We start from the raw sequence: 21096 nt of genomic DNA on the forward strand, positions 1-21096 counted from the left end.
CAACAGAGCAAATTTCAAGATGAACGTACCAATGACCAGTGGCTTTAATAGGCTGGTTGATGTCTGGGTGTTAAACATCTGTAGTGTCTGGAGCACTGATGGCTGCAGATGTTGTACACTTCCCATTCTCACAGGGGGTATCACAGGACTTTGTTCAGAGAGAAGGGGTAGGAACTTCTTCACCTGATATTGTTCAGCACCCACTCCAAACCAGCCACCTTACGCTGGGTGAATCTTTGCCTGGAGGTGCCTGTTCCCCACAGAATGCTGTGGAAGCCTACTTGATGATGCCAGCTTGGTTAGGCTACCTGCAAGGAACCGAGCCTAGCACAGCAGAGCACTTAAGCACAGGCACAAATCCCCTGTGGCCCATCTAGCTGATGGGTATGTGTTTAATTTATCATCAGTTCATGCCAGAGTCAGACCCAATGTGTGCATGCTTGCATTTCGGAGTGTGCTTAGTTCAGGGACTAGGGTGGTTTGCTGTACTAGGACTTCAAAAACTGATTTTACATCTAGCCAATGTGTTCAGTGGCTGCTCAATACACATTGTACACTGCAGCCATATTCCACAGGTAAAAGCCGAACCAACTCAGTGCATTTAAGAAATAAATGTAGCATTAAAACTATTTACTTGAGGAAGCATTTTCAAATTGTCCATGTATCACTGGTGAAACATGACTTAAGAGCTGTCTGAACTTCTTCAAAATCTCTGGATATTGAAAAAGTCAACAGACACCATGAAAACGTTAAGAATTTCAGCCAAAATGGTGAGAATACGGGCATATTAAAAAAGGAATTTGTACTGGAAACTCTTAACCATAGCAATCTTAACCATAGCAGTCAAGACTCAATAAAAACTATTCCCTGATAAATTTTTAAAACACAGAGGTTTTTTACTTCTTCAGTTGGATGTACATGTTGCAGTTCTACTACTCTTCTTCCTCTTTCATTAAGTTGGTTTAGAATTACTGTAATTTTCAAAGTGTTCATTATGTATAGAGCCCTTTAGCATGCAGTAAATCTGTGCCCTCATGGCCTTTAAGTGAAGTCCATTGTGCCAGTCTCTTCCCTCAACTCTCTGCTGTTTGCAAATACTCCCTTGACAAAGCAGTAGTGATTACTTCTTTCCTTTGTGATCTGCAGACTAGATCTTCCTTTCTTCTTTAACTTTCTGGACACTTAAAAAGCCTTGTTAGGTCTTTATCTTCTGGATCTTTTTTGTAGTGTTACATCCTTAGCTAATGGTACTGTAGTATCTGAAGAATTTCCATTTTTTATTGTTTCATAATCTGTAGTTAAAATTACTGTGGACAGTATTGTTAAGAGGCTGGGTTTGAATTAATACAAAATCAGATTCTTGGCGCTATAATTTGATATAAAACTGTTGCATTATCATAATCACTGGGGTTTAATTTAGAGTTATACACCCACACTGGCTCGGGAACTAAGTCCTATGAGCACGAGAAAATGAGGCCAACATGCACTCCAGTATGCAACTTCCACATTTTATTTTGTACATACACATTAACTAATAATCTTACTTAATAACCCTGTTCTGATTTTAAACTTCAGTAGGTCTGTTTATTATTAGGAGTTACTACTGGCTTTCACTGGCATGAGATCACAATTAGGCTTCCTATATTCATTTCTCTCAGTGTATTATTTGGGCAGAAGATACATTGTAGCACATTACTCTGAACATCACAAACTAAATGAATTCTCTAGGTAAGACTATTTTGTTTCAGTAAATCAAGCTCATAGCTGAATCTCTACAAGCAATAGAAGCTGCAGGTATGCATCAAGGTTCAGCATTGACAACAATCGTGTGTGTAATATTCCAGGAGTAAACCCAGTTTAGCATGATTGCTGTTTCTCCACTTGATGGAATTGACCTGCTTTGAAGCCTCAAATTACAGTGATCGGTTTCCAAAAGGGCTCTGAATGTAATTATTGCCTCCTGGGACTTCTTGCTGAAGGGTTTGCAAGAGGGTAGTGTTTTATATTAAATTCAATAATAAACGATAAAACCAATAAATAATAATAAATATATTTTTTCAGAGTCACTTTTCTGTGAAGAAAGGAGCTGCAGCCTTGGGTATTGGTACAGATAGTGTGATTTTGATTAGATGTGATGAAAGGTAAGTAAAGATGTCACATACAGCTTTTTTTATGGTACATAACAGAGGATCATCAGGTGCTCGTATCAGAGAGAGTGTAGGATGTGGTCAGCAGCTGGTATAATCTGTCATAGTACTGTCATCTTCAGCAGCTTTACACTAATTTATCCCATTCGAGGAACTGGCTCTGTTAGTAGCTTCTTTATGGGTCCATTTTTGGAGATCATAAAAAATCTTAAAATTTCCTTTCGTCAGAAGTTTCTGATATTTTTTCTCCTTCATTCTGATGTGAAACAGGATATCAAACTAATATAATTCTTTACATTTGGTGCTAAGAAACCAGGAGGAAGCCTTTTTTGACCAAATCAGACTCTCAGTTTTGATGCATTAAAATGAGCTGAAGTGGGCCTTTTATAGGAATAAAATATTTAGGAGCATTTGCTAATATAATTCTATTACTTCATGCCCCCACCATCCTTCTCAGCTGGATTGCATTTCTCTCAGTGCCCTTGACAGGGACATGTTTGTGATAGGATGTGAAGAGAAGGATCTTGGCAGCATTGTGGGAAGCATAGGCTGAGGATGGTGGTCCGTGGAAACCAACAGCACAGGAGGCAGCTAATCTGCAGCTCACCCAGGCTCTGAAAAAGGGTGGTAGATAACTTCTTGCTTAACTCACCCAACTAAGAGGTTTCAATTCTCTGTGAAAACCCATTTTAAGAAGAAGATATATTAACAAAATCAACATGTTATGATAAAAATTTTCTAGTTTAGGGAAAACATTTTCTATGGGACAAACAATTATTAGAACAATTCCTGTTGGTTCTATTGAGTCTTTCCAATAGAAAATGCTATTTTAGTCCCTCATTGTTATAAGGTATTGAATCAATTATGTTTCTAACAGAAATGGAAGACTTTGCTACTATCAAAATACTCTGCTCCCACATTAAAAACCAAGCATCAAATAAGCAATTTACAGTGCTAATCACAGTGCCTGCATATTGACTTATGGTCCTATTATCTCTTTATTAACAAAAGACTGAACACACCTTGAAGAAGATTTAATGACGTCAGAACAACCAAAAACATATCAAAATAAATCCCCAGTTGTTTCTATTCACCAGAGATGGATGTGGATCAATGAAGCCGTGTCTTCTTTTTCTTCTCGTGCAAATTCAGTGTGATGGTTTTCTGTGAAGACCACAATGCTTGGCCTGCCCACGCTGAAGTAAACAGCAGGATTCCTCTGTGTCTCTCAGACAGCACAGGGACAGAGCAGATTTTTTGCACAGGATGTGGTTTGATGTGGTTGAGAGGACCCTCTGTGAAAACGTGGGCCTGTGGAAGGGTGAAGGAGCACACTGATAACTTTTTGATGTTTCCAGTATGACAAAGCATACTTCCTGGTGGCTCTTCCCCATTCTGACCCACACCTGCCACGTTTGCCTTGTTTGGCTGGTAAAACGTGACATTGCTTGGGTATTGCACTCTCTGGCCATGAATACCTGCAACTCTTTGATGAGACATGGGACTGGATAATCACTTGCTTTGGTAAAAAAATTTGGGCAGTGAAAACATCGGCCCTGTTCTGTGTACATTTCTATGCACAAGCTTATTAAATCAGAAACTATTAAAGATCAACATCTAAATTATGTTTTGAGGAGGAACTCATTGCTCTCCTTTGACATGGTTTTATTTTCTTTATTCCTCAAGTGATCCCAGGAACTTCTTTTGAGGATAAGACTACTACTGCTTTTCTCTGAACATATACATGTATCTGGGGGGAGCTCACAAGGAGCTGAATACTCTTTAGACCTTCCTTGCAATTCTGCAGGAAAAATCAGGGTTAATTTTTAGATTTTTGGAGCTTTTTAATTTTTGTTATTCTGTCAGTATTTTAGTGTTTTGAATATGCAGGGGAGATTTTGCAAAAACCCTCAGTAGTACAAACCCGTTTCTACTGAAATAAATACCATCTGCTTGTAAGCTATGTGAGGATGGAAAACTTTCAGAGCCAATAGCATCTTACTACAATAAATTAATAATTTTTAAAAAAGGACATGCATCCAAATGTCATGAAAACAGTTCAAGGGTTTTTATGCAAAATGAAACTAAAACTGATGGGTTTATTAGTTTCCACGTAACTTCATTTGAAGCTTTAATTAGGGTTCTTTTTTTAATAGCAGCAGGAAATGAGGGCCATGGGAAAGAAAAAATATGAAAAAAATCTTTAAAAATTTATATCAGTTTAAATATACAACATTCAAAGCCGGTGAAGACTTTATTTCTGTAACATGGGAGTCTATCATGTTTGTATTGCTGGTAGTTGTACTGCCTCTTCTTTTATAGACTTGCTTGTGTCTAAAGCAAAGAAAACCATAGCCTTAATATTCAGTATCAGCACTGTTTTGTGTTGCACCTAGTTTATTTACAGGATTTCCTAAATTAGCCTTCAAACCTTACATGACTGAGTCTGAATCTGAAATAGATGGTTCATACTGGAGGTGTTGCAAATACAGTCAGTACAAAGAGCCTGACAGGGCATTTAGCGAGTCTAGACTGGCAGCTTCTCACACCCTGCTCCCAGCAAATGCAAACATGTAATGCACTAAACCGTGGAAAAGTCACCCTGGAACGCATTCATCCCCCAAAGGGAACACAGAGACAACTGCTGACAGCACAGCTGAGTTGCCCTGCTCAAGGCCGTGCAGCTTGGCAGGCATTTTCTGTGCCTGCTGAGAGAGGACCGTGGGATTTGGCACCCAGTGAACTTCTTGGGGTGCTGGGCTGAGCCTCTCCCTGGAAGGCCTATCCCCAGGACTGTAACGTCAGACAGGACCGTAACTTCAGACAGGACCAAGAGGCTCCAAGGAGCAGCATCAGTCTTTAATGGGGTGGCCACAAGACAATTCCTCTGTTACCATCACCATATTGATGCAAATGTCTTGACTAAATAATTGGGGTAAAATCTCAGACTAATGGACAGAGTCTTTCTGCGCTCTTCAATGCAGCACAACCCTTGGGCAAAAGAGTCACTTTGCTCCTTCTTTGGGTTTCCTATTAAGTGAAGAAATAACAGTAAAATTGATTTCAAGGTCAAGTTACTGATACAACTCTCTCTTGCTCCAGAGGGAAAATGATCCCATCAGACCTTGAAAGAAGAATTGTTGAAGCCAAACAAAAAGTAAGTTTACCAGCTTTTCTGCTTCCAAAGAAGGGAAAAAACCAAAGAATGGTAAAGCCAGTTGTTTGGTTTCCTTGGTAAAACAACATAGGCTTGCCCATTAAGTTTTGATTTATTTCTTAGAAATGTAGCCTGCCAATTAGTGAGGCAAGAGTTGCTGAGAAAATAGGTTTAGAGTTACTTTATAATATCCATGAGCTATTTGGCTTTCATTTTATATGATGTTTTTCATAACATCCTCCTTTTTTAAATATAAAAGCCTATGATGCAGCTTCTCAGCTGAGTATCATCAAAACCAGAGTAATCATTTTGGGGAATTTGTTTTATTCCAGTGCATTGAAAATACTTTCCATAGACTCACCAAATCAGTTGAAGGTAAACTAAAATCCATGTATCTCTAAAAATGCACACACTTTTGTATTTGTTCTAAGAAAAACAAGAATTAAAACAGAATAAAGTGTGCAATGAACTCAGCCCTGTGCTTTCGGCATTTATATTCACTAGACACACAGCAGCAAAAGCTGATTAATAACACAAATCTTCATTAAAAGCACATTTTTTCCAAGAAAATCAATACAGTAGATAAAAAAATAAGGCAAAATGACAATAGGTGCCACTCAGACCTACTGACTACTGTAGGAAATTTGGACTTGTTTGATGGTTTGAACCCCAGTTCTGCAAAAAAAAAGTACCCACTCTTGACCTCTAAGTACTCCTTATGAAATCAGTGTAACTAAAAATGATATTAAAATGAAACACTGGTATAAATTCTAGCAGACCCCTGATCGCATGGTACAGAAGTGATGGCTGGTGAGTGCTCTGCTGTGAGGCACAGCATTTCGCAGAGGGAATCCAAGAGATGGACCCTGGCCTCTGTGGGGGCTGCTGCTTTTACCTTTGAAGAGCTGTCTCCCAGCTCTGCATGAGGGATGGGGCTGGCAGTGAGCCCCACACCTCCCCTGCCCAATGCCCCAGGAGACACCCTCAGACACGATGTTCCCGCTGACAAAACTGGGGCACCACATGGCCAGACACTCACGGGGATAATTGCAATGCAGCCCAGGGCACAGTCCACCAGAAATGCTTCTCTCACTGTGGTGCCTGGTTGAAGTTTGTTTATGTGACATCCTGCAGTGCAGACTTTTTTGTTTCAGGCAGGTGGTGTGAAGCAGAATTGTTCTGCTGAGCCCTTACCTGTCTCATGCATCCTAATAAATGGAGGATTTGGAACTGGTTTGGAAGTTTGCTGCCACCTTAAGGTAGAAACTATAATACCGCTGGCATCGAAACGTGGAGAAAACCAGTGGAACATAGCAGGGATGTCCTCTGGGAGACACTTGTGGGGTCACTGTGGGGACAGCACCAGGGGAGCTGGGACTGCCGCGGGATGAGGGGGCTGCAGCACTCTGACCATGCATAACGTCTCTCTGCTTTCTTGCAGGGATTTGTTCCTTTTCTGGTGAGTGCCACAGCCGGGACAACAGTGTATGGGGCATTTGATCCTCTCATAGCTATTGCAGACATCTGCAAGAAATACAAAGTCTGGATGCACGTGGATGTAAGTACCATCATACGTGGAGGGCTGGATTACAAGGTGTATCAACATCAATTTATTCTTTTTGGAGAGTGTCATCTTGTACAAAACTCATTGTATTTAGTTCCTGTAATTAAGTCTAACATCCAAGCACTTCCCACTCCTCTGAAAGGCTCAGATCGGGGGGATATTTTAGGAGCTGTGACTGTACTTGTACTTTTACAACTGGGACACTTAAGATGACCTAGTTTGAGTGCTTTTGGCTTTCAGCTTTATCTTTAAATGCCATTAGTAAAGAAATACGTAAGAAGCATACTGAGCACTGGCTCAGCTTCTGCAGCAGCTGCAAAACAAATACATAAGGAAAAGCATACATTTGTCTGGGATAAAGTACTGAAAATTGCTGATGAGGTTAATGCTAGTGCTAGGGAAATTTATCAGATTGGCTACTTAGCTTTATCCAGGCTCTTGCCAAGAAATCCTTCTGAAGGATCATCTTTCAGCCCTAGAATATCTTCTATGTCAGTTTTGCAAATCCTTTCTCCAAAAAGGCTTGGTAATTGACTTCCCATAGGTTTGGGAGTCTCGATTTTGCATTACTGTGTCATCCTAAATCAGTCCATTCAAAGGAAGAATTTGTATTTACCTTAAATACTTCTCAGTTGCGTGAAATGCCTGCTTCTCCGAGATCTCTGTGAGGAAGGCAAATGAGTAGAGGGCAAGCAGTAGTGGGTCCAATATATGATGGAAATCCCCCAGAGCAGCTGAGATCCCAGTCTGGTTTGTTATTGTAACTTAGTGACTACAAAAGAAAAGGCAGCTGACCCAGGAGCAGAGCTGCAAGTCGTTAATTTGCGCACGGGGCAGCCCGATGTGCCGATGTCAGAGGGACAAGTGAGGGGTTTGCAGATGATAAGAGTGAGTGCCCAGATTAGGGGCTGTTAACCACTGCTTCCAAGCTACTGAAAGAAAATTGTCAGCACAGCTCATGCCTCAGGCCCCATCTGCCTGGTCATTTTGGTATGTGCCACATCAGTGAGATAAAAAGGGTCCCAAACGGATGGGAACACACAGCTGTCACCACGGAGGAAAGCAGAGCTCTCATTAAGATAATGTGTCTTGCCTTCCAGGGAGCATGGGGCGGTGGGCTCCTGATGTCCAGGAAACACAAATGGAAATTAAATGGCATTGAAAGGTATGATTTATTAATATCAATAAAAGACATTTATTACATGTATTTTATCATACTTGTGATTACCATAGCAATTCCTGTAAAAATTAAGAATCAATGTTATCTCTGAGATACAGTTGGGAGAAATCATATAAACTGTCCTTCCAGTTGAAGCAGCATTGTAGAGTGCCTTTGTGCTACAGTACTGTGGCAATTTGTTTTGAAGTATAAACAGCTGACATGCCATGCTTGTTTCTCTGTTCTCCCACCATACATTCACAGGTCCAGAGCAGTTTCTGCAGCATTCTCTGTTTCAGCATTCAACATGAACTAGCAATTTCATTCCTCTAAGATGTGAATCTTGTAGGTCATGTACACTGAAGTACAAAACTTTAAGTATAAAATGTGGGTGCACCTGCAGTTAGGACAGATGTCTTGCTCTGTCACTTCTGGAGAGAATAGCTCTCTCCAGACTGTGTTATTGATGTCTTCAGTAAATCTGTGCCTGGATATATACACAGTTGTAGTCATGGGCTCATAAACATTGGAGATAATGCAGATGAACATAAGTGATGCTAGTCCAGGCTGGAAAGACTGAGCTTAAACTAAAAAACAGCTGCTTATTCAGAAACATTTAGCTAAGATATGGAAATCCTTTCTATATGATGTTGAGGTTTATCTACATTCAAGGAAAGACAAAAACCTTTCAGAATTTCTGTGAGCCACAAATGAGTGGAAGCTCAGAGAGTATTCAGAGAAAGTTCATAGGTGCTTGCCCTGATTTGTATTCTTCCCAGTCACCTATTTATTCCACTTTGTAGAGGCAATATATTGGGCTAGATGGAGTCACTCGCATTTCTGTACTTACTGAAGCTCATGATGTTTGAGAGTAAATCATTACTCCCTTCCTCCTTCTTTATCACTAAATCAAATTGCTGTTCCTCGCCAATTAAAATTACAAACAACTTCCGCATCCTGATCCTGGAGATAAGGATGATACCTTGATGATTCAGTTCTTTTCTCTATATCTCTCATGCAAAATTTGGAAAGCAGCCAATGATTCTATGAATTTCATTTAGTTAAGACTGCCTACAGCACTCCAGACTTACATATAAGGCATTAAAAGGACATATACCCAAATATCCAGCAAGCAAAAATCTACCTTGTTGCCTGTGAGAGCAGAGCATGAAACAAAGGGTTTGCCTCCCAAATTGCTGTCCAAATTGTGCTGGAATGAGAAGTTCAGGTTAAATCTACTTTGGAACATTTTCCACATAATAGGCTTTAGATCCAGAACTCCACTGGATTTTATTAAGTGCTTTGATAAGCATCATGTCAATATGAGGCGGTGAATTAGGGAAATTTGTTACTTTGCGTGCTGTTCCTCTGCTTGCTGAACACAGCGGCTCATTTCAGTTTGTCCAGATCTCAGGTGTGGGAACCTTTAGAGCAGACCTTTTATGGACTTTTCTGTTTCATGGTAGATAATGGAGTTATCACAGGTCTGAATAGAAGAGAACTGAAGCTGTTACTCACATTTGGAGGGAACATTTCCTGCAGCACGCTGTCCTCTGAGTACTCACATCCTTCTGGTAACAGTCAGTCCAGCAGAAATACTCGTGTCACAGGAGGACGAGTTGCAGGACTGTCCTTACCATGCCCTCCAGTCTCCCCATGGCAGATTTCAAGGTGCTGGAAGGTGCCCTGAAGCAAGCACGAGCCCCAGTGTGTGGAGCAGAAGGGTCTGGCCAACATCAGGAGTTCCAGCCTGGTGTTCCCCATCCAGAGGCTCAGGCAGGGGGTGACAGCTACGTGAGAAAAGCATGTGTGCAGTGAGTGAATGCTCCCACAGAGGGTCTGGGCATCCTTCCGGGCCTGTGCCCGGTCAGTGATTGCATCAGTCTGTATTTAATGATGGCTCAGGACCAAATTCTGCCAGTCATGAATCTCTCCTGTCATACATTTGAAATCTGTAAAGGAAAAACATTTATTTTTTTTTAATCTTTGACCCACAGCCAAAAAATCACATAGGTTCTTGGTGCTCAGTTATTTAGGCAAACATGATATGCTTTTGGAAAATATCTGTGGATTCCTGTACGTTTTTTTACCTCACTGTTTGCCTTGGTCAGCAATTTCCTCAAACACATACTGATGACAGAAGCCCAAAATAACGAGTAACAAAGGTAAAGTGGTAGATTTTTTTTAATTTTACATAATTAATTATTTTTCTGTGTGAAATTGGTATCTAATTAGGTAAATAAGTGACCATAGAGTAAATTAGATCTTTTAGACAGATAATTCACAGCTGGCTGTTGTCAGTAAGTAACCCTTCTGCTTGAGAAAATGCATACCTCTATTGTTATTTAGAGGTCTCTTAAAGAATTTCTGGCTGATTTTGCATAGGCACAAATAAAATTAAAAAGTATCATATCAAGGGAAATTCATAGACCTGAGTGTATGTTCAGAACCATTATCTTTGGTGTTGTAATCAGATGACTGACTGAGCTGATTAAATACTGAGCTGCCAAATACTCAAAAAGCCAAGCCAAGTGGCCAGATGTTGCCTGTGGAAGACTGTTCTCTATAGATATGCATCAGGCACTTACACAGTCCCATTTAAATAGAAGCAAAAAAGAAAGCACAAAAGTACTGCCTGATGTCCATGTGAATTTTGAAGTTGCTTGCTTTGAAGGAGTGGAAGCGATTTGGCAGGAGGTGCATAAACCTGTAGCACTGTCTACAAGTCCTACAAAGGAAATCACTGCTAAATTCCAACATGCTCACTTCTGTTCACATCAGTGTTACCTGCAAGTGTGTCCTGGATCCTTTGAGTTTTTTCACATGCCTCCGTTGACTGATTTATACCACCAAAATACAAATCACTGCACTAGATGAAATCATGTGCACAGTGTGTCCTTGATAGCTTGCCAGATAGGATGCAAATATATACATTTATCAGCTAATTCATCATACGTAACAATAGTAATTATAAAATAGCCAGTTAAGCACAACACAGAATTAAAATCATAAACAACGGGACAATCTTCCATTCAGCCCTTCCCACAGTCACAAATGCCTCCTCTCTAGACCATACTGTGTCAGCTCTCTGTTTGTTCCCAAAACCTAGGCTGACAGCAGTTTTTCCAGCACATGTATCCTGAAGAGAGGCAGGATCAGACTCTTCTGGCAGTCCCGTGCTTCTTACTGTAGTTGTTGAAATGCTATAGCCAAGCAAAAATTAAGGAGGTATGAAAATTTGCCATCATCAGAGCAACAAGAAAAATTACTTTGGGCCAGGTTTTCCAGGTTACTCAGAGACTTAGTGATCCCCAGAAGAATTTCAAGGAATTTTTTAAAACGCCTGTGTGAGGTAATTACTAAAATCTTGCTGAAACTGGAATCAGAGGGAGGGAGATCTGCTAGGTTGCCAGCTTCCTATCCGTGTCTTTTTTTGACTGTGCAATTTTAGAAAGTTCATCAGTCAAGTGTGTTTTTAGGAAGTTTGCCCTATGTTTGTAAAGTATAGATGACTCCCCAGAAAGTTTAATACTGATTAAATTTAGTGGATAGAGCAATTATGCTGTGGTAAATTGCCAGGATTGTCATCCAAAAGCCTACTGGAGCGGATTAGATCCCCTGTGAAGGCATTGCTTTCCTAATATCAGCCATGATTATTTTCAGCTTTGCTTGCTCAGAAAAAGAAAAAAGTGAGTATTTCTACATGCTCAGTGTTATTCTAATTACTTCTAAATGCCTCTGGGGTTTCATCACATAGTAAAATGTCTGACTTTCATTTGGTTTTCTGTCCCAGGGCTAACTCAGTAACCTGGAACCCTCACAAGATGATGGGCGTCCCACTGCAGTGTTCAGCCCTGCTAGTAAGAGAAGAGGTATGTTACAATATACGTGCTTCTCTGCTTCTTTCTGGCATTTTACTTCTGAAAATCCTGGATGTTTTCTTCATAACTGTGCCATAGCTAATACTTGCTAATGTGATGAGGATTCTAACAGGAAGTGAGAAAAGACCTCTATTTACATGCTTCAGCTGTGACTGCAAAAGGAATTAAAGCAAATGTCTAGCAAAAATGAGGTAATCAATGGCAATATCTGTACAGATTTTTGTGACTTTCCATTGTAAATGTCCATGGTTAAGTTGTGGCTGCAAAGCTGTGTAACCCCACTAGTTGTAGTGTAGCGTAAGATGTAACTGCAAGCAAACTCTGGTCCTCTTGGGTTGAAAGTCATGGTTTACATGCAGCACAACATTTGGTCCAGAACTGAGGCATCATTACACTTTCTAGACTTTTATGATATTCCTGCCCAACTTTGATCTATATATCCACTTGGGGGCACATGGAAGTAAAAATGGAACAGTAAGTGCACTTGGAATAAAAAGTAGACGTTTCATTTAGTGCTAGAATTTGAATTACCCTTCAAGCCTGTAATTTTCATATAACCATCACTTACTGGGACAGCTGCCGTACAGCCACCACTTAATAGACCAGCCATCAAAAAGCTGGTTGCTGTTTTGCTAACAGCTGTACAACAGATTGTATTTAAAGTGATTGCACTTGGGAAGAGAGAAACTGGCTTTTGTTCGCCCTCTGGGTCAGTTCCCCAAGACAAAGCCTGCCCAGCTGAAGTCAGTACCATCCTTGACTTCTAGTGAGAACAGATGGTTCAGATTAGGAGAAAGTCAATTCTTTTCTCCCCCTCTCATTTTGTTATCTCAGTTTTGAGTTACACATAAAGATTAGACTTCCTGATAAACAGCCATGTTATGATTCTTCTTGGACTGGAAATTGTCATTTTAGGCAACAGCCCTAAGGTATACCATAAACTTGGTTGAGATCTTAACTAGAGCCCGAACGTGGCTCTCTGCATTTTACTTAAAAAGCTGAAAAGGAAAATTCATGCTTTCATGAGCCAGGTTTCCTCACCTCGTTGGCTTCTGTCCCTCCCACAAAGTTACCTCTTGGAACGGTGTGTTGCTGCTCAAAAATAGATCTAGCTGGGTTTTTAAAGGCCATATGCTCTTCTGTCTGTTGAAAGCTTTCTATACCACTTAAGCATCCAATCTACAGCTGAGGGCTTTGCAGAAAAGAGCTCTTCCTGCAAAGAAAGAAAACAATAAAAATCAGAATTCGGAGACCAAAGCAATTGAAAACTGCTGTGATGTTCTGTAGATTAGTCACCAATTGTCTTGGTCTGACTCAGAAAAGAAGCCTTAAAAAGAAAGGAGGAAAAGGAATCAGAACAAACTAAACCAGACAAGATCCAAAAATGAAGTTAAGCATAAGAATGCCAGGAAGCACAATGTCCAGCTTTTTAAAAAAATTATTTGGATCTGAGAGTGGATTACATGTTGCTGGATCAAGTACCAAGGCGTCTTCGGCACTGATAGGGATTAGTCCACTGAGCAACTAAGTCTAGTTTTGAACTTTTTTTTTTTTTTTTTTTTTTTTTTATAATCTTCCTTTTGCACTTGGACAAATATTCGATTGAATTTGGGTGTTTGTAATTTTTCACCCAAAGCAACCCTCAAAGCAGTAGTCAAATCTGTGCTGACATCCCTGTGCTTGTGTCTTTGTGTCCATAAGGGATTGATGCAGAGTTGCAATCAAATGCATGCTTCCTACCTCTTTCAACAAGACAAGCACTACGACCTGTCCTACGACACGGGAGACAAGGCTCTGCAGTGTGGGCGGCATGTTGATGTCTTCAAGCTATGGCTGATGTGGAGGGCAAAGGTAGGACTGCCTGCTACACATTTGTTTGTATTAAAATAATGCACACCAGATACACTTGAGGGTTTGGGGTTTTTTTTTTTTCTGTAATCATCATTTTAGAAAATACCTGACCTGAATTTCACATATATAACATGAAAGAAAGAACATTATTATTTTTTGGGGGGTTTATGCTTTTTACGATGGAGCTTCAAAGCAGCACACATGATTTTGAAACTTGAACTGTGTGGCTTTGCATAGCATTTGCCTTGTGTAACTGTAGGAGTCTAACAGCATAAATCATATACCTAAGAATGTTGTTAAAAGATTTCTGAAAATAAAAAGATGTTTTAATTACATTCAGAAATTAAACATGGCAAATCAAGACTAGAATACCTAATTTCATTGCATGCAGTAGATGTGAAGTAATCTTCTGAAGGAGTAGAGGAAAACTCACCAAAAACTCTTCACTAGGAAATCTGTAAACACCAGCTGTAATGATTGCTTTATCGACATTGCTAAATAAGTTCTTGCGTGTATTTATTTAATCTATTATGTCAGGTTGCCTAAGGTTGGTTCAGAAGAGATGACATCACTGTTTTCATTTCCAGAAAGCCTTAAAGATTCTCATGTGCTTCATTAAACCTCTGAGGAGGTGTGGGAGTTTGTAAAGAAGGATGCAATAGCTGTTGTTCTAACTGGGGTCTGCAGTGTGGCAGGCGATTTTAGCCACGTCTCTTTTACTCCAAGCCTTTCTCCCAGGGCTACCTCTACTCTATTTTGAAATCTCTATACACAGAGGGATAATGACATGGGCTTTTAAGTCAGTTCTGCACTGCCAAAACAGATTTAGCAGGGACATGCATCTGTTACTCAGAGACATTTATCCTAAAGCCCATTTTTTCAATATGCCTTGTGCTGCTTTTTCTCTTCTCACACTCTGCTTGTAATAATAACATTACAAAATAGGATGCGTGTTTCTTAAAGAGTTTATCTATTCCAGCTGTTTATTCCCCTTCCTCCCTCTTGAAGCTGCATCCTTTGTTTGAGGCATCACAGTTGGTGATTGCAGGAACAATTATGATGTCACAGAGAGGATTATGACTTCTGCCAGAGAAGAAAAAGCAGGCTTTTCTGCAGCTCTTAAAAACACAGCTTCTGAGTTTGTATGGCATCTGTTAGAAAAGGGGAGAAGAAGACTACAGAGGCAGGGTAGTATCTAAACAAATTGTGCATTTTCACAGGCATCAGACTGGACTCTAGAGGTGTTATCTATCTACCCATTCTGTGCTTAACTAAAAAAAAAAGAAAAAATTATTCTTGGAAAGTCCCCAGCTTATCATTCCTGGAAGATTAAAATCCCCTATCTTGGAAATAGCAGGAGACTCCTGCTATTTTGGAACTCAACACCTCCTGAAGACCCCTCTCTCTGCCAGTCCATGCTATCCAAAACCATCCTCAGCCTCTGCAAAAACTACCAAAGTTACCCTTTGAGGTGCTATTCAGGTTCTCAGCAAAATATTCTTGAGGACCAAGCAAGTACCTGATGCTTATTTTGCAGAGTTGGCTATAGGGGTGTCAGTGGCAAGAGCTGGAGACAAACGAGCTCTGCTTATCAAAGTGCCTTTCATCACATGGAATCAGATCCTTAGCTGATCTCACAGAGACTTCTGAGAGGCGACATGTGCTGATGTGTTGGCAATTATTGCATGGTCCTTTTGCCATTTTAATTCATAGAACAGATATTTACATGACCTGTTTTCTTCATCTCTCTGTAAAGGGAACCACAGGATTTGAAGCACAAATTGATAAGTGCTTGGAACTTGCTGAATACCTATACAATAAAATAAAGAACAGAGAAGGGTATGAAATGGTGTTTGATGGTAAGGTATGTACTGCAACTTATTTTTCTCAGTTGGTCAACAGTGTTTGCTTCATTACCTATTGGGATGCTACCCACTGATCAAATCAAACAGCATGAGACAGAAAGTAGGGACCCTTGCAGTAAAACTTCTTGTGGCAGAGGTTCCTCTCTTCTTCATGGAATGCAGGGATGAGGGAGATGAGGCAGCTGTGCTTTAGTGTTCAGTTTGCTCAGTTTAACCCTGCTGAAACAAAACACCAGTATCTCAGCCTAACACAACACACAGAGGCACAATGAGAACCAGCTCTTATGTTAAAAAAACAAGTTTCAGTTTCCTGATAGCAGGGTCTGTTAGGAGTAGGGGTACAGTACCCCACACAGCTGTGAAAGGACATTTGTGCAGAGCAGTTCTATCAGCATTCTTAGGTGGGCAGTCACAGGGGACCTGGGGTGTCCTGGAGGGACCATCTGCACCGAGGCCCCTGCTGTGCTGGGGTGCAGTCAGCAGGGCAGAGGCTAGTGTTACTTGGGAGCCCAGCTGGCACCCAGAGGTAGCACCACTGCCTGGGGTACAGATGGCACCAGGCATTGGAGAGACTCCAGCTGGGATGGGAGCCCTGGATACCAGGATCTTGGCTGGAGCACAGTGCCCAGGGCAAGGCAGTGCAGCCTAATTTGGGTGGCTGGACCTCTGCTGTGCCTGGCCACTGCTGTGTGGGCAACCTCTCCAGCCGTGAGGGCTCGGGGCAGGCCTGGTAGAAACCTCCATTACAAAGTTAGCTGGTGTTCTGTCTGTGAAAGAGAACAAGGATGAACATCAGTACGTTTCTTCAGAGATTACAGGCTCGTGTCCACATACCACTATGGAATTTATTTCCTCCACCTGCCAACTCATGACTGAATTTGGTCCACTGGATCTATGATGAGTAAAGGAACTGGCAGCAGGAGGAGTTGCTGTAACACATATTTAGTATCCAGCAAAGAGGAACATAGCAAGGCAGGCAACTGTTGGGAGATTGGAAAAATGCACAAGATGTCAACCAGTTCTTACTTTATGCCTTTCTGCTTAATGCTCCCATAGATGTTAAATGAGCTAAGATGCTGTGGTGTATGCATATTAATACAGCAGCTAGCTGAATCAAATTGAGAAGTAATAAATTTCATTAAATGTAAGAAAATCTCAGAGTGTCTTATGCACCACCTGTGGCTCTTGTTTACAGAATCAGATTCTATATTATTCTGTCATGTAATAAAAGTAAACTACACGGTCCTCACCTCTAAATTATCTGTAATAGACTCTTGCCTTAGCCACACAAGCCCCTGGAGGGGACAGGAGCTGCAAAATCCAGATGCCTTTCAGAAAGGCATAAATATATTTGCCCAGTTGGATGATGCGTTTCTGCATCTGACACCCTGGAAATAAATTGCTTAAAATTATCTTTTCTGCATTAATAATGATGATGACTCTCAGTGGACTACAATAATGAAAACCATTGACTGCTGTCACAAGATGATGTATGAGAGGGAGGAAAGGCATGAACTTAATTGCAATTGAGATATTATGAGCATTTCTTACAATGTAAACTATTATTATTCTGTGCTTAGCCTCAGCACACAAATGTCTGCTTCTGGTACATACCTCCCAGCCTGCGTGGAATGGAGGACAGCGAAGAGAGAACGAGCCGCCTGATGAAGGTGAGCACTGAAACCCTTGCAGGCAGGCAATCCCCAGGGTGATCTCCCAGGGCACAGGGCAAGGTGAGGTTCTGGCAAATGACACCTCTATGGTCATTTTACTGCGGGTCCGGCTGGCACCATCTTGCTCTGGTACCCAGGTGTGGTATCCCCTGGCTTTGTCTGATCTCCAGAGCATGTATTTGCTCTAGTTTTATGGACTGAAGCTGCTGTGAACTGCAGTCACTAAACCCAGCAAGGGCAGCAAAAGCTCAACACTACTACAGCACTCCAGCATATGAAAACAATTGTAGCCATGTTATGAACAGTACAGAAAACAGCTACTGTGTCCCTGTCAGCAATATAGAGGAAGAAGCAGAGGGAAATTTCCCCAGTCATTTAAAGAGCAGGGCAAAGAAACTGGATAAATTGAATGCCTTTTCAGTGTGACATTTATTCCTTACTGGGGGTTAATGTTTTTATTAATACTGGATGTAATTTCATTTCAGCTGATTGTAGCTCTCCATCCCCTATAAAAAAAGGAAGTATTCTCTGTTTTAATAATAATGAGGGTGATGTTAATAATGAAAATAATGATAACAATGACAATAATAATAGTCATCATCATCCCCTACTTTTTGTTTCTCTGCAGGTGGCACCAGTGATAAAGGCCAGAATGATGGAGTATGGCACAACCATGGTGAGCTATCAGCCCCTGGGAGACAAAGTGAACTTCTTCCGGATGGTGATCTCCAACCCTGCGGCCACTCACCAAGACATTGATTTCCTGATTGATGAAATAGAACGTCTGGGACAAGATTTATAATAACTGGGTGTGAAAGTCTGTTCCTGGACCTCTAAGTAGACAATTAAGTTGTCACAAACTGTGCGAATGTATTTGTAGTTTGTTCCAAAGTAAATCTATTTCTATATCGTGGCGTTGGAGTAGAGTACAGTTTAAAATCAAGAAACATGGCTCCTTTAAAGTCCTTTCCTGAGTTTAGAATGCCTCCTTAATAATTAGCTGCACAAAAAAGCTTCATTGAAACAAATAAGGAAGACCAGAAGATACTTAAAATTTTACCCCGTATTTTAACACAGTAATCATTTTAAATTAACAGCAATCAGACTGAATGATGCCAAAGTTGCCCAAAATTATGACAAAATCAGATTGGGGGAAGTGGGAGGGGGTGGTGAGATGCAGAATATACATGCTGTATGTTTAAAAATGAAAGGATTTTGCCTTTTTCGTAGTATTAGAACAGAATTTCTAATTTACCTATAGCAACATTTCAAATGTATTTAAATAAATATAGTTTTACAAAAGGAAATATATATATATATATAAAAAATCCTATTTTGTAAACTATATATTTTTATTTTATATGGGTTATAAAACTGCAAGGACAGAAGCTGAAAATTAACAGGGATTCTTTTTCTTTTGATGGAGGTGCCTCAAATATTTATTACTGATTATTTTAAAAGACAAGCCCACGTAATGCATTCTTTCTCCATGTCATATGGATTGTACATCTCCAGGGTTGGTTACTGAAAAACCTCAAGAGGACTGCAGCTCTTACAACCACTTAATAAGATCAATTACAGTACAACAATAGGATGCTATTATTCCTAATTATGTTTCCCACATGGCCTGAGCAGACGCACAATCAATATACAGTGCTAACCAAGACTGAAATAAGGTTGTATTTGGATGGTTTCTATGTTCTGTTTAAAAAGCCTATTAAAAAAAAAAAAAAGTCACATCAGAGTAAATTCTCATCTCAAAACTATTTCTGCTGTGAGCAGTCCCAAGCTACATTGAAACCCTCACAGCTGCATTAAGAAGGTGAAGACTTCTTACAGATGTACAGGTCTGCAAGACAAGGTCTAAATTAAATGTGACTGTAATCTGAGTGACGGGGATGGGGTCTGTCTAAGTACAAACTGTTATGTCAAAGGATTTTCACAGTGCTGGATTCCATCCTTGTCTGCAGTGAAGTCAAGATATGGCTTCATCTGCCAAAGAACATCCCCTACAGAGCCTCACAACCTTTTTAGAAACCATGGGCACATCTCTTGCAGAAATTATTTGCTGCATCATTCCTTAGCTTTAGAGGTGTCTCTGGCCTGGAAACTTAAATTTATCCTTTCTCCCCCCAGCATCGGGAAGTGTTGGTAAGAGTTCTGCAGCTTAGACCTGTCTACTTATAACCCTACTAAAGTTTTGGTTTTAACTTTGCCTAAAGGGCCAACTTGTGTTTGTAAAGCAATATGGTTTTGCTGTCTCTAAAATACTTGAAGACAAAATAAGAAATGCAATGTGGGTTTAATTTCATCTAAAATAGATAAATGGAGTATTGATTCAATGTAATATGAGGACATGAAGTAAGAGGAAATAAATAGTGTCTGTAATTGTGTTGCCTTTATTATATTGATAGTACTGTTTTGTCACCTCAGATTGAGGCTGTGCACTTTAGATTTAAACTGTACAATGTTGCAAATCAACATGTGTTGCTGTATAAGCTTGTACAATATATTATTGATATGTCATTATTTGTGTGGTAGTAGTATTGACTCTTGATATTGTAAGAACTGCATTCACGCCTGTCCCTCTACTGTATCTTTGCTTGGTGTTAACCTCTCCTCGGCAGCTTCTGGGCACGCCCCTCACCACACTTCAGTGGACTTCCATTGCTACCTGCATAGTGTTTCAAGCCAAGCTGTAGAGGAGATACCCATTCTGTCAGGAAGGCCTCAATATGACCTCTGCTAAACGTGTCAAAATCAGCAGATTAATCACTGAAATACTGAGTAGAGCAGCAAATTTTATTCTTTTTTCTTGCTGGGAAAAAGGCAAGCAAAGAAGTTACAAAGTAAAAATAGGACAGGGACAACGACGAAGGTGATCAGTAGCCCGGTTACATCTTGCATGTGCAATTACGTTTTAAAGTGCTAAGTGCAAACAGCGTATTTATTAGATGTATGTGCCAATCCAAGATTTACATTTGGTGTTCCAGGAGAACCAGCAGATTTTTTTTTTACACATTACTGTACTTAATGCAGCCAGGAAGGAGCGGCATAGCAATCTGTTCTTGTGTTTGACCAAAGTATCTTATCTGTGGTGTTGATCTAAATCCAAATAAAAGTGTAACATGTGACTCTGGGTCTTTTCATTAGCAGCACTGATGAGCACACTAAGTGTTTATCACTTGCATTTTTGGAGCAAGGCCCCAATAAAGAGAATGTTTAATTGGAACTTTTTATGTCTCCTGGATTTTTTTCATTTTTTCATTACAAGATGCATTCTGTTCACTACTGTAACATAAAAACACCAACTCCACCACCAGACCGTTTCTGAGTCAGTACTCCAGACCTTTTTTGGAGGCAATACTCAGCACCAGCATACAAAAGGGTAAATCTGCCATCTGGTATTTCTGCACCTTATCTTTACAAGATGGATTTAGTTGCTTTTTTCTCCTCAGACAGCCTCAATTTTTCTATGCTCTGTTTTGTCTTTTTATTTCACAAGTACTTATCCCCAAATTAACCATAGAGTCATATCAGCCTTCAGGACAGCAGTGAAAGAAGTCGGGGCACTTGCCAGGACAGCACAGACTATACAATGGCAACAATTTAAAACAGCTATGAAGTAAAAAAGACAAAACAACCAATACAAAAACTTAAGATTTTTATCTTATATGTCTCTCCTGGCCCAAGGCCACCTCCCTTTAAAATCTGCCACTAATCTGCTCTATTTCTCTTCCACACGCTGCAGTGCTGCCCAGTGCAATACCAGCAGCAGAGAAATAAAACTATGCTGTTA

At 40.3% G+C, this 21096-nt stretch overlaps 1 protein-coding gene across 1 annotated transcript in view; it reads left to right on the top strand.

Annotated features, from left to right (window-relative positions):
• Nucleotides 1–20523, top strand: part of GAD2 (glutamate decarboxylase 2) — a 41840-nt gene extending 21317 nt beyond the window's left edge. The window contains exons 8-16 of the mRNA XM_066199227.1: nt 2062–2141; nt 5250–5304; nt 6746–6862; nt 7969–8033; nt 11821–11899; nt 13610–13759; nt 15516–15623; nt 17205–17294; nt 17926–20523. Of these exons, the coding sequence (XP_066055324.1) occupies nt 2062–2141; nt 5250–5304; nt 6746–6862; nt 7969–8033; nt 11821–11899; nt 13610–13759; nt 15516–15623; nt 17205–17294; nt 17926–18099 (918 nt within the window). The 3' untranslated portion in view covers nt 18100–20523. The remainder of the gene's footprint in view (nt 1–2061; nt 2142–5249; nt 5305–6745; nt 6863–7968; nt 8034–11820; nt 11900–13609; nt 13760–15515; nt 15624–17204; nt 17295–17925) is intronic.
• The last annotated feature ends 573 nt before the right edge of the window (nt 20524–21096 follow it).

Source organism: Chamaea fasciata, unplaced genomic scaffold (genome assembly GCF_029207755.1).
Source record: "Chamaea fasciata isolate MVZ Bird 193981 ecotype frontalis unplaced genomic scaffold, bChaFas1.0.hap1 SCAF_1, whole genome shotgun sequence".
Taxonomy (NCBI): Eukaryota; Metazoa; Chordata; class Aves; order Passeriformes; family Sylviidae; genus Chamaea; species Chamaea fasciata.